Source organism: Lissotriton helveticus, chromosome 7, assembly GCF_964261635.1.
Source record: "Lissotriton helveticus chromosome 7, aLisHel1.1, whole genome shotgun sequence".
In the NCBI taxonomy this organism is placed as follows: domain Eukaryota; kingdom Metazoa; phylum Chordata; class Amphibia; order Caudata; family Salamandridae; genus Lissotriton; species Lissotriton helveticus.
The window spans coordinates 695,123,686-695,138,140 of NC_136068.1; the positions used below are offsets into that span (position 1 = coordinate 695,123,686).

The 14,455-nt window shown below is 42.6% G+C and overlaps 1 protein-coding gene across 2 annotated transcripts in view; it reads left to right on the forward strand.

Moving 5' to 3' along the window:
- CPEB4 (cytoplasmic polyadenylation element binding protein 4) overlaps window positions 1-13,189 on the forward strand; it is a 253,854-nt gene extending 240,665 nt beyond the window's left edge. For both annotated transcript variants that reach the window (XM_078653023.1, XM_078653024.1), the window contains one exon: window positions 12,520-13,189. In XM_078653023.1, coding sequence (XP_078509149.1) covers window positions 12,520-12,747 — 228 coding nt within the window. In that variant the 3' untranslated portion in view covers window positions 12,748-13,189. The remainder of the gene's footprint in view (window positions 1-12,519) is intronic.
- Window positions 13,190-14,455: the final 1,266 nt, after the last annotated feature.

Genomic DNA, 14,455 nt, shown 5'->3' on the forward strand with positions numbered 1-14,455 from the left:
AGATAAGAAATTAACAAACGACCTAAAAAATGAGCACTTTAATGACCTTTTTTCACTGCTCACTTTTTTGCTTATCACTAGTATGGTGTTGTGTAATTCGTGGTCACATGTTTAGGAATGGTGGTATGGGAGGCGTGGCTGCGATGGTCTCCAAATCTTCCGATTTGGTAGCATCTCCTCTCCTCCCAATACACTTTTGTAGTACATAGACACAGGATTGGCTAGTGCATAAAGTAGAGTCAGGATGCTGCGATCTCGGTGTATAGGCTATAAATGCATTTACGCAGCCAGGATTTTATATCACCTGAGGTCTCATCCTGTCATAAAGATATATAATTGGTGTATATATATTTATTGTAAATATGCTTGTACATTCTTGCTTTTTTTACACAGGTATTTATATATGTAAATATTCAGAGTTGATATATAGTCTTTTACACTTGATTTTAACATGATCTTGTGTATCTAGTATGTTTTCTGATATTTATTATTATGACTAATGTTTACAAGACACCAATTGCACTTTAAGGCTGTTTTTGCACATTGCCAACTTTGCGCTGTATTCTTGAAGTCTTGGATTATCCAATGAATGAATTGTTTCAGTGTTTTGCTCAGTATGATTAAGACTGCATTTGCACTTTATTTGCGCATTTCCACAGAGTCTGGCATATGGGATTATCCCAAGATGTAATCTACAATGACTAGTTGTCTATGTCTATGATACCAGTCACTCCACATGTGACTACGCTGCACCAATGGGTGTCCATTTGAATTAGCACTTGCACTTTTAAAAATTGCCTCCTCCCAAGCATGCGTCATGTGATCAAAATGCTGTGGTGTGCCGTCTCCCCGAGGAAATAAAATACACTGCTCACCTGCACTTGGGTCTCCTCTCTTCTTCCGCTGCGCTGTGGTATCCAGGATTGGGCTCCAGGCGAGAGCAAGCAGGGACTGTTCTTATATATATATATATATATATATATAGATAGATAGATAGATAGATAGATAGATAGATAGATAGATATAGATATAGATATAGATATATATATATTCACTGAAAAAAACGTAGGTTTCATGCCTTATATAGTTAGGAATTAGCATTTAAAAAACCTTTAAAATTCACTCAAACTATGTTTTAGAGGTGTTATAGTTAGCTGGACATTTCACTCATACAAAACTATTGAAATTGCTCCTATATAGTTAGTTGTACTAACTATATTTCGCGCACCCGCAATCCACTGCTGATGATGTTACATATTACATCATTCATGACATGGTCAGTGACATCACTGATGACATCTCAAATTACATCACTGATGACATCATCCAGTGAATGTGGTTTGCTTCGTTATTTAAATATGCATTATATATATAGCAATCTGCATTGAAGAATGAGTCGATATATAAAAATAAATATTTGGATGGAGGATTTAGTAGCAGTGTAATTTGACTGTTTACTTGACCAATTTATAGTGTCTCACTAAATATAGTGGATAGTGACTAAACTGTTTGAATATCTGTATCACTTTGTCAGTTGTTGTGTAAACTGGTTCTCCAGTTGGTTACTAGCAAGTCTGTATTAGTTTTTGATTAGTTAACTGAGTATTTGTATGGGAGAGTGAATGTGTGTGGTTCGGTGGGGGGGTGTGACTGCCCAAAGATGTGGGAATAGTTGATTCACTAGATATATGAAGTTGAAACTACATGTTCTTACAGTTGTTTGGGTGAGTGAATATCTTTATGGGTGTGGTGATGAGCAAATATATTTCTCAATGGTACATGTCCAACAAACTAGAAAAATAAAAGGCAGTGTATGTGTCAGTTGTTGTATATTAATAAGTGTATATATAAGACTCAATGATTGTGTGAGTGACTGTATGGATAACTTTATACTTGTAATAATGATTTTATAATTCACTAAGTATGACTTACTATCTAAATGAATAGATGAAGTTGTGTTTGTATAAGTGTGTAGCTAAGTAAATATGTAAGTATGATCCATTGTTTGCATAAGTGAGTAGGGTGACTTCATATGTGAATAGGATGTGTGCTGGTGTGTAATGTCGATTTAGGTGTATAAGTATTTTTGATAGTGTTCTATTGTTCATTTACAGCATGTATGAGTGAATCTACAGGTAAGTGATTAGATGTGTGTATACATCTATGAATCACTGAGTGGGTTTTTAGATACTTGTATTGCTGTAACAATGGATTCAAATATGATACTCTGTATTTTACAAAGAGTGATGAAAGATTTTACTAGTGTATGAAAAGGTGTATGTGATTGTCATGTGGATGATGTCATCAGTGATGTCATTTGAGATGTCATCAGTGATGTCACTGACCATGTCATGAATGATGTAATATGTGACATCATCAGCAGTGGATTGCGGGTGCGCGAAATATAGTTAGTACAACTAACTATATAGGAGCAATTTCAATGGTTTTGTATGAGTGAAATGTCCAGCTAACTATAACACCCCTAAAACGTATAGTTTTTTGAGTGAATTTTAAAGGTTTTTTAAATGCTAATTCCTAACTATATAAGGCCTGAAACCTATGGTTTTTTTCAGTGAATTTCAAAGGTTTTTTTAAATGCTAATTCCTAACTATATAAGGCCTGAAACCTATGTTTTTTTCAGTGAATTTCAAAGGTTTTTTTTAATGCTAATTCCTAACTATATAAAACCTGAAAGCCCACCAGGAATCTCCAGTATGCGCCAGGGGGCTGCATTGCAGAGAGGTGTAATGAGGCCACACCCTTTTTTACACCTCTCTGCAACGCAGCCCCCGTGCATGTTTGAAGAGGGGGAACTAATTCCCCTTGCATGCTGGGGGTCCCTGGGGGCCAACTAGCCCACCTGGAACCTCCAGTATGCGCCAGGGGGCTGCATTGCACAGAGGTGTAATGAGGCTATGCCTTTTTTTACACCTCTCTGCAACGCAGGCCACTGGTGCGTTTGCAGAGGGGGGACTAATTCCCCTTGCATACTGGGGGTCCCTGGGTCATATCTGCCCAAACGCCGAAATTCCGAACGATTGAAAATGACTTTTCTTGAGAAACATTTGGATTATCATGTCCTATACTTTGGAATTTTTGAAAGACTGACTTTGAGGATGCTATAAATTACTCAAGTCTGCCCGAATTGTGTGGGTAAAATTGATACCTAGTCACTTTGAATAAGAATGTACTTATGTCTCGTCTAACATTTGGAAGAAATATCTAGTTATATGACAACAGGATACCGACATAACTTGAAGGAAATAAGAAGGCCCTGAAGAAGTTCTGTTGTACAGAACGAAACGCGTCAGCTGGCTGTGGTACATAAACTTAAGGAAAATAAAAGCATTTGAATATACACCAAGATTCAGCGCTTCAATAAGGACTCTAAGTGATATGATTTGATTGGACTTATTGTGCAAGTGGTGCTGTGCCAAACTTTGGAATATTCTCCACTACTCTCTACTACTCCATTACTCTCTAATACTCACTCTCTACTACTCATTCTCTACTACTCTACTACTCTCTCTACTACTCTCTCTACTACTCTCTCTACTACTCTCTCTACTACTCTCTCTACTACTCTCTCTACTACTCTCTCTACTACTCTCTACTACTACTCTCTACTACTCACTCTTTACTACTCACTATCTACTACTCTCTACTACTCACTATCTACTACTCACTCTCTACTTCCCACTACTCACTCTCTACTATTCACTCTCTATTTTCTCTCTGCTACTCACTCTCTACTACTCACTCTTTACTACTCACTCTCTACTGCTCTCTACAACTCACTCTACTACTTACTCTTTACTACTCACTCTACTATTTACTCTACTAGTCTCTACTACTTACTCTCTCTACTACTCTCTACTACTCACTCTCTACTCTATTACTCTCTCTCTTCTCTCTACCTCTCTACTAGTCTCTACCTCTCTACTAGTCTCTACCTCTCTACCTCTACCTCTCTACCTCTACCTCTCTACCTCTACACCTCTACCTCTACCTCTACACCTCTACCTCTCTACCTCTACCTCTCTACCTCTACACCTCTACCTCTACCCCTCTACCTCTACACCTATACCTCTCTACACGCACACATATACACATATATATATGCATATATATGCATATGCATTTGTGTGTGTGTGTATATATATATACATACATATATAATCTGCATATCTATATAAATACAAATATAAATGCATGCATACATATACATATATGCATACATATGCATGTTATTTACATGAAAGTTTTAAAAACACTAATAAAAGCAAAGCTAAAAAGCCACCTCATTACAAACAGAATGTCTTTAACTTAAACGAGGGCGAGATCTATTGCATTTTCAATGCTTGTTTACTTTGGTTCCATCAAGAAGGCATTCAGATGTGTCACACATATGCCATAAATTCTGAATGTTAGCACTCTAGTTGCTCATTAGATCACTGTAGTAAAGCTACTGCTCACCAGGGAAGTCTGCTGCTAATCATACTTTCTATGGCAAAATGAACCCCCTCATTTTGTTCATTTTTCAATTAAATGTTTTCAGACTAACCACTTCATTCCAATCAAGATGGCTTCTGGTGTGCCATACTTTTGTCATAAGTAAGACTGTTAGCGCTCTAGTTGTTCTGTAGAACACTCTGGGACATTCTGCCATTGGGTTATACTTGGGCTACATCTGGGTGATATTTGGGCTACATTTGGGCTCTTTTCTCTGGTGGCCATCTTGGGAGACTGCATGTCAGAATTTGTTAATGAAATATAAGAGGATTTGGGAAGTCACTCAAAATGTGCCCTCATTTTTCTTTCTGCAGCAATAATCATACTTTCTATGGCAAAATATACCCCCTCATTTTGTTCCTTTTTAAATTAAATGTTTTAAGAGTTGACCCTGCCACCAGGTAGGTCGCCCCCCTAGCCACCGCGTGGTCCTCCCTGTGCTGTGTGCTGCCACCGCTGCTTCTCTGGATTGCTTTCACTGTATTTTTCGCTCCTTGTGCCTGTACTTTGCCGTTTTTTCCTTGCTCCCCTTTTTGCCTCTGTATTCTGTTTTGTTTTGCTCCCCTCGGTCCCCTTTTGCCTCTGTATTCTGCTGATCCCCTCGTTCCCCTTTTGCCTCTGTATCCTTTTTTTTGTCCCCCTCGCTCCCCCTTGCCTCCCGTGCCCTCCAGCTTCCTGCCTCTCCCTCCGCCTTCCCGCCACAGCTACCTGCGGCCCCGCCCCCCCCCCCCGCCGCTCCCATTCGCCACCCCGCTCCCGACTCCCAGCTGCTCCTCCCTCCCTGAGCCCCTCATATGGAGGCCGCACGGCAAACGGGCTCAGCAGGCGCGTCGATTGTTCGCCGAAGGCGTGCCAAAGGCAAGCCCGTCTGCGCCCGTCCGCGCCTGGCCCGCACCCAGCGGCAGGACCCCTGGCCCCCGCCGATGCAAGACCACCCGACGGACCTATGACGCCGCCACCCTCAACGCACTCAATGCTGGCCGGAACCCCGCCTGCTACCGAGCCACCCCCAAACGATCCCACGGACCCTTCACCTGCCAAGCCTGCAAGTTCACCTGCCTCCGAACCTGCACCGCACCCGCCGAGCACCAGCAACAACCACCACCAGCAACAACCACCTCAAGTGCATCCTGCTCAACACCCGCTCCGTCCACAGACACGCCGTGGAACTCTGGAACCTCCTCGACACAACTTCACCAGACGTCGCCTTCCTCACGGAAACCTGGATGAACGCCTCCTCAGCCCCCGACATGGCCATCCCGGACGGGTACAAGATCACCAGGAGGGACCGCGCCAACCAGACCGGAGGAGGCATCGCCATCGTACACAAGAACACCATCTGCATCACGACCAACTCTGACGACACCCTCACCGCCACCGAACACTTCCACTTCCAGATACACACCGATCCCAAGACCACCCTCAGAGGCACCCTCATCTACAGACCCCCGGGACCACGCACACAATTCAGTGAAGACATCGCAGACTTCATCAGCCCGCACGCCCTCCCCTCGGCTGACTACATCCTCCTAGGGGACTTCAACTTCCACTTGGAGAACAACAACACCACCAACACCACCACCCTGCTGGACAACCTCGCCAACCTCGGACTCAAGCAACTGGTGAACACACCCACCCACTACGCCGGCCACACGCTTGACCCCGTCTTCTCCTCCAGCAAGCACATCTCCTTCAGCCACTCCACCGGACTTCATTGGACGGACCACAGCTGCGTCCACTTCAGCTTCAGAAGAACCACGACCCACCACCACCCGCAACAGGCCCCTCGCAGGAGCTGGAACAAGATCACCGCTGACCAGATCACCACCTTCCTCAGCCAGAACCCTCCCGCCAGCACAACGAACCCCAACGAAGCAGCCAGCAACCTCACACAGTGGATCACCAACTGCGCAGACATCCTCGCACCACTGAAGACCCCCCCCCCCCCCCCCCCAGCAGACCCAGCAGCAAGAAAGCCTCCAGGTTCACCGACTAACTCAAGAACTCCAAGAAAACTTGCCGTACCCTCGAAAAAGCCTGGATCAACAACCAGACCACAGACAACATGACTGCCCTCAAGCACGCCACCCGCAAACACCACCAGCTGATCCGCACCACCAAGAAGACAGCATTCAATGAACGACTGGACAACAACGCCCACAACAGCAAGGAACTCTTCAGCATCGTCAAAGAGCTCTCCAACCCCAGCGCCGGAAACAACGACATCACTCCCTCGCAAGACCTCTGCGACTCACTCGCCTCGTTCTTTCACAGCAAGATCGCCGACATACACAACAGCTTCGGCGCACAGACCACGCACCCAACCACCGAGCCAACGCCCCCCACCACCACCCTCTGCGCCTGGACACCGATCAGCACCGAAGACACCACCCGCGTGAGGAACACGATCCACGTGAGGAACACCATCCACTCCGGATCTCCAACCGACCCCTGCCCCCACCACGTCTTCAACAAAGCCGACTCCATCATCACACCCCAACTCCGGGACATCAACACCTCCTTCAACACCCCCACCTTCCCGGAAAGCTGGAAGCACGCCGAGATCAGCGCCCTCCTGAAGAAACCAACAGCGGACCCCTCCGACCTCAAGAACTACCGTCCCATCTCGCTCCTCCCTTTTCCTGCCAAGGTCATTGAGAAGACCGTCAACAGACAGCTGGCCGCCTTCCTCGAAACTAACGGATCCCTCGACCACTCGCAGTCCGGCTTCCGAGCCAACCACAGCACCGAGACCGCCCTCATCGCAGCCACAGACGACATCAGATCCCTACTCGACAACGGGGAAACAGCGGCCCTCATACTCCTGGATCTCTCCGCAGCATTCGATACGGTCTGCCACCTCACCCTAGTGCAGCGCCTCAACATCGGAATCCAGGAGAAGGCACTGGATTGGATCATCTCGTTCCTCACCGGAAGAACCCAAAGGGTCCGCCTCCCCCGTTCAGATCCGAGGCCACCGAAGTCATCTGCAGCGTACCACAAGGATCATCACTCAGCCTGGGCTTCATCCTGGACTCCTCCCTCTCGATGACCAGACAAGTCAACGCCGTCTCGTCATCGTGCTTCAACACCCTGCGTATGCTTCGAAAGATCTTCCGATGGATCCCCACCGAAACCAGGAAGACGGTCACCCAGGCACTCGTCACCAGCCGACTGGACTACGGAAACACCCTCTACGCCGGAACCACAGCCAAACTTCGGAAAAGACTCCAACGCCTCCGCACGACTCATCCTGAACATCCTCCGACGCAGCCACATCTTCGGACACCTGAGAGACCTGCACTGGCTCCCCGTCAGCAAGAGGATCACCTTCAGACTCCTCACCCACGCACACAAGGCTCTCCACGACCTGGGCCCCAGGTACCTCAACAACCGCCTGACCTTCTACACTCCCACCCACCGGCGGCGATCCGCCAGCCTCGCTCTCGCCGCCGTTCCACGCATCCGCAGAGCCCCCACCGGAGGAAGATCCTTCTCCTACCTGGCAGCCAAGACATGGAACTCCCTCCCCATCCACCTCCGGCTGACCCAGGACCACCCATCCTTCAGGAAGCAACTCAAGATCTGGCTCTTCGAGCAGTAGCAGACCAAACCCCCCCCCCCAGCGCCTTGAGACCCCTCCGGATGAGTAGCGTGCTTTACAAATGCTATGATTGATTGATTGACTAAGAGTTACCACCTTATTCCAATCAAGATGGCTTCAGGTGTGCCATACCTTTGTAATAAGTAGGACTGTTAGCGCTCTAGTTGTTCTTTAGAACACTCTAGGAGGCTGCAGTAGAACACAAAGGAATCAACTGACAGTCTCTGTCCTTGTTGGATGTACATGTTTTACTGAGAATGTCAGACTTCATTCTCACATGACTGAGAAAGATAATGTGAATTTACAGAAAATATGCTTTCAGTTTAGCTTATAGATCCCCTTCCAAACCACTGTGGGAAAAGCATGAGATAATAGTTTTCTTTCAAACATGATTCATGATATCCCAGCAGAAGGCTTTTTCACATGGTAAAATCACCTTAGAACACACCACAATTCCTAAAATGAGTATGGTACCATCAACCAATGATTTATAATGTAACTAAAGTCCTAAAACCCTCTATTAACTACAATGCTTTTTAATGAGGTGCTATCATGTATATTGGTCCCAAGATGTCTGCCAACACTTCTTGGATTAAGTGCTGACAGCCAATCAGATCTCACGATGAGATGTGTGGTTAGGCTCCGCCCAGATATATGTGTTTTTGAAGTTCATTTTCATAAAAACCACTGGAGCAATTTTCACCAAATATAGCAAAGGCACTTCTGCGTACCAGTCCCTACAATTTTGCCAAGTTTGGTGTAATTCCGTTCAGCGGTTCGGGCTGTAGCCTTGTCAGAACGTCCTATGGAAATTAACATGGGGAAAACACGTTTTGGGACCCCTCTTTTTTCTCAGCCCCCACTTCACGAATCTCCCCGAAACTTTCAGGGAAGGAGCGCAGCGGAGCTGGCCAAAATTTTGGAAAATTACACGCAAATTCCTCAAACGGCGCCAAAGTTATTCCCAATAGAATGTTGCGGATTTCCTATGGTAGCTAGGCCCTAACTATATATACCTACTGGCTATCGCCAGTAGGTAATATATATATATATATATATATCTATATATATATATATATATATATATATATATCACACATTTGCAGGTTATAATTTGATGAACTTGTAACTTGCGCTTCATCCTTGCACTGCTGTGACCTCACATATTTAATCACTCATGACATGTTAAATTGATCAAATCACTCATGACTTCTGAAATGAAATCCTCCATTATACTGCTATTTACATTCACTCCATAAGCGCTTACAGCATTTAAACAAATACATTGTTCAGTAAAAGGTCTATAGTCATAGACAGCCTAAAGTTGCTGTGTGTAATTGGGTGGACACAATAGAAATAGAATAAACCCTGAAGTAAGGTGTGGTGGTATATGTTGAAATTCATATGGTGCACAACTTACAAACCAGTAATGTTTGGGATTCAAGTAGTACTCCATGTTAAACCAGGTAAAGGCTGAGCACACCTATTGTGGGCTGCAAAATTAGGCGGTTGTTTAAAGCCAAACCGTGTAGAAAAATATCTGTGGGAAAAGCTAAGCTTCAGTTAGCAATAAATAATTCACCTGTGGATGTCTGAGCACATACCTAAGTTGAACAGTGGCTACACAGTGCTACAGAAAAGGTCAATGTAAAGAGGACATTTATAAGTTGTGGGTGTTTATTTCCAAAACGTCACAGAAGATTTTGATGCTTTGCAGATTGTTGTAGAATATTGGGGTGACCAACGTAGAGGTGGTTTACCTCGCAACATGGTTGTAAGTATGGGTGTTCATCTCAAGAATGTATGTAGTGTTCTATCAAACTACAGAGGGTTGTCCAAAGGGCCTTATCTGTGGCTAATGCCACCTGCCTCTCTCTTGACTCAACATTGCACATCATGTCAAATCTTTAAGAGGGTGAGCCATTGAAATAAACAGAGAACAACAGATTTTTGGTGGTTGTGCAAGGTTTAAAAAGCGGGTAACCCCATGATAGTCAATGGAAGAGGTTGGTTAAGCAGGTGAATACCAGTGCACCAAATGTAGATTACTTGACATATATGTAATGTATACAGCATTTGGTCAAACATTATGTCCATTATCAGGTGATTGGTGATAGATAATTGACCACAGGTTTGGCTTGTTGACTGACAGTCACATACCCCATAGGACCCTTTCACAATGACTGAATGGCACCATCTATGATGTCATCAGTGATGTCATTTGAGATGTCGCCAGTGAATTGATATGCCAAGATTCTTGGAGACATCGCAATTTTTCATCTACAGTGGAGTGTCTTGGTACTCTCCTAAAACCATAGCCGTTGGCCTGCTCAGAATGATCTCAAGTAGTCTGAACTGCTTTTGGCTACTTGAATTGAGTGTGTTTGCATTCCTACCTAGAAAAAGTAATTTAAGAATGTGTAATTCAAGGACAGCTTGAAATACTATAGTTTACTAAGCTGTTTCAGCTGTGTATTAATTACACTACTGTTGCTTGCGTAAAAAAAAAAAACAATCTACTATAATAACCACAGTGTGTTGTACTTTGAAGCATGTTTATACTATGTGACATATTTTTTTTTAAACTGGCGAAGCTGTGTAATGAAATACTTTATTATGTTTGATATGGTGTGTGCCACTGATTTGACATATAAATGATGCCTTCATGTCAAGAGCATCAAGCTATAGCAAATACTGATGGTAATTGTTTGATGCCAGCTGTTCAGATTTTTTTCTTACCTGGGGTTTCATCAAGTTATTGATTTTCTTCAGGACTACTGGGTAAACCATTTATCTCTTAACACAAAATAAGACATGTCCCAACGGTAGGAGATTGATTTTAAAGTGGAAGAATTCCCGTTTTTAGTGTAGTTGCCTCTTATTCATTTTTGTAAAAGCTTTCATCTAGTAGGATATTTTCCCATTTTCATTCAAGGGTTTCTAGTATAATCTATTTCAGGACTGTGGCTTAAGCCAGAAATTAATTTCATAAGGCACTTGGCATATGGGGCTTGCATGCTACTGACGTCCATCGCAGGATCTTTTGACGTCCTCTGCTAAATGTTCTTCAGCATTACAGTTCACAGGCTGTCTGTATTTCTGTTTGTAGCCCATGTTTGCCTCTGGTCACCTCCCTGTATCTTTAATGGATTGAGGGCCACTAGGTTAAGGAAAGATCCCAGTTCGATAGGGTTGGGACTGGTGCATCTTGTGATACACTAACATGCGTGCTGCTGATCTTGAAAATATTTAGGGTTTCCCCAACACATAACCTTCAAAATTTCAACAAAGTGCCTCCATTTAGTGTTTATCCTTCTAGGAATTGTGTTGAACATATCACCCTCCTCTAAGACAACAGATATAAAGCTCTTTTATCTTGAGAGCAATTTCTGCATATCTACTCTTTGGTACCACAGAGAATACAATAAAAGAATCCTTCTAGGGGAGTGATGCTCACCCAGGCTTATGCCACTCCTAGTTAGGTTCACACACTTGTTCAGATAGTAGCACGGTTTCTGGCTATCCATGAAGCTGAACACTGATAACCAGGCTTTTGCCTAGTAGGAAATAGTGATAACTTCTGTGAGAGACTGCAGATGAATACATGGGGTCACTGGAGAGGCAGCCTCAAAAGAACAAGAGAAGTGTTGTAATACAGCTAATGAAGGTCATCAATCGGTGGCTGCTCAATTGGGCATGAGGGAAAAAAGGCAATTTACTGGTGAGTGCAAGTTCATCAAATAGGGTGAGAAATCTACTGCCAGTTTGATAACCGGGCCAACAATAGAATCATGTTGGTAGCTCAGTGGTGAGACCTGTGGCTGTTCAGCTACAGGAGCAAATCCGCCCTAGCTGGATCTCGCCCCATTTTGTAAGTTACCACTTTCAGTGCTTTCGATATCTACACAAATACTTTCTCGTGCTCATGAACAAATGTAGTCCTGATGATGTTTCCGTAATTTTAAATGGGATCAAAACACATTTATACCACTTATAAGAGAGCACTGAGCATGTTGTTTTGCACTGGCACTCACTAAGGCATTTGTCTATTTTTCATGATTTGTTTAATCAAAAATTGTTATTTGGCTTTACAGAATTGCTCAATGTTTTGACTAGGGACCCGTGTTCACTGATCAGCTGTTCTCTCCAGGTCCCTAGTGACTGCTATGTTTCCTTTGTGTCTTTCAAAACATTCTACCTTAAGACAATAGAAATTAAGAAAATGAAAAACAATTTTACAGTTGCTTCAGAAAGTTATTAGGATGGTTATTTAATTTGAGTAAGAGATGTTGGTTTGACAATTTTTAGGACACTAGTATACTGCATTCATATTCACATTAACCCAGCTTTGTGAATGAGCCTCAAGGATGTAAACTTCATATCTTTTTTTTTTTTGTGGCAGGTTGAAGTCAAGCCATATGTCTTGGATGATCAGCTTTGCGATGAATGTCAAGGAGCCCGCTGTGGTGGAAAATTTGCTCCGTTCTTCTGTGCTAACGTTACCTGTCTGCAGTATTACTGTGAATATTGCTGGGCTGCTATCCATTCACGTGCTGGCCGGGAATTCCACAAGCCCCTGGTGAAGGAGGGAGGAGATCGCCCAAGACATATTTCATTTCGCTGGAACTGATGGATCGCTGCGGTGCTAGTTGTCGTATGCAGGCATCAAAATAAGTGCACTCTTCTGTTACCCTGAACTCCTAACACCCAGTACTCCCTCAATTCCTCACCTATAAGATCGCATGTCCTTTTGTAGTAGTCTGTATTTTATCGATAGTATAATGAAAGAATGACCTATAATATAGGTATTTTGTAGATTTGTGTCATTTAAAACTGTATTGGAACTCCTTTTTCATATGGATATCCTGCTGTTGCATGCGAGATTCACTCTGTCTTCATTCAGACCAGGAGAGCAGAGGGACTTCGTGCAACATTTGTTTCTTAAGAGGAGAGTGAGAGAAGAAAAAAGTTTGAGTGAGAAAGAGAAATGAAACAGAGTATTTTTTTTTAATTAAATTATTGTTAATATAAAATAACATAAGAATACTTTTATTAAAATAACCATGCAACCACAATAACACTATCAGTCTGTTCTGACACAAATACTTTCAGAGGGAGCTTTATTTTTTCAACAGAAAAACACCTATTTTTTGTTTCGTTTGCTTGTTTTGTTACAGAAACGAAAGAAGTTAGCAGTTACCTATTAACAGGAAAGCGCATGTTAGAAACAACAAAAAATGCACGAGCAAGGTTGAAGCAGCATTGTAAATTATTTTCTATTATTTTTCAAGGATTTTGAGGCTGAAAATTATATGCATCCCTGTGCCTCCAATTTATAGCCGTCATATTATAAACAGATAAAAATGCCGTTTATTTAGTTAGACATATTGTAATCTAAGCAACAACACTTAACATTTTAAAGAATGTAACCGTTTGATAAATTTACTACTGAGAGGAGTGCACTTTTCCATTTATTTTTTAAATGAAAAATACAATTATCTGGCAGTGACCCCTCAAAACCTACCAAAGCTAAATTAACAAGATGAGTATCAAACACGAGTATCAAACATGTAATTTCCTCTCCTGAAGAACAAATCTATAGATTTTATTTTTGATGTTTAATATATATATCTCTATATCTTAATTTACTAACCATCAGGTGTCAGCTTTTGCGCTCCATTTTGACATAAAACCTAAAGATACCTCAAGGATGTCATCTTGATTTTATATCTTATCAGTTACTACTACTGTAACTGTAACTAAGAAAAGAAATTGGCTGCTAATTGAATAAGGTCATTTTTGATATCTGTAATGTCAAGTAGAGAATGCAAAATGTACAAAGAAAAGGCTACCTTATCTCAAGGCATAATATGCAGTCCATCTGTGCAAAAGTGCATCTGTGTATAAAGATCTTCAAAAGGGATAATGTAACCATAGTGTATTTTCAAAACTGAAGCAAGAGACAATAAGTAACAAGTGCCCAATGTACCAACATTTATAAAGTGGTGCATGTGCTAATTATTAATACAATTAGGGTGTACAAGGTGTTATCATAATCCTTGTTCAACAGCACAACATGCTACAGGAGCTCGTAAACCATCATCTTCCTTAGCTAGACCAAGAACTCCCTTAATGCCCTGTTAGAAAAAGAAAATATAAAATTGGAAGGTATCAGTGCTTAATAAAACAATGAAATATAAGGGCCGTCTTTTGAACCATACTTACAAAGTACATTAGGCTCTAGACAACCAAAGACCTGCCTTGGCACTGCTGCTAAAAAAAAATCTGTTTGCACAGACTGATTTTTTGTCTTGGAATTGACAAACACTTTTTTTAAT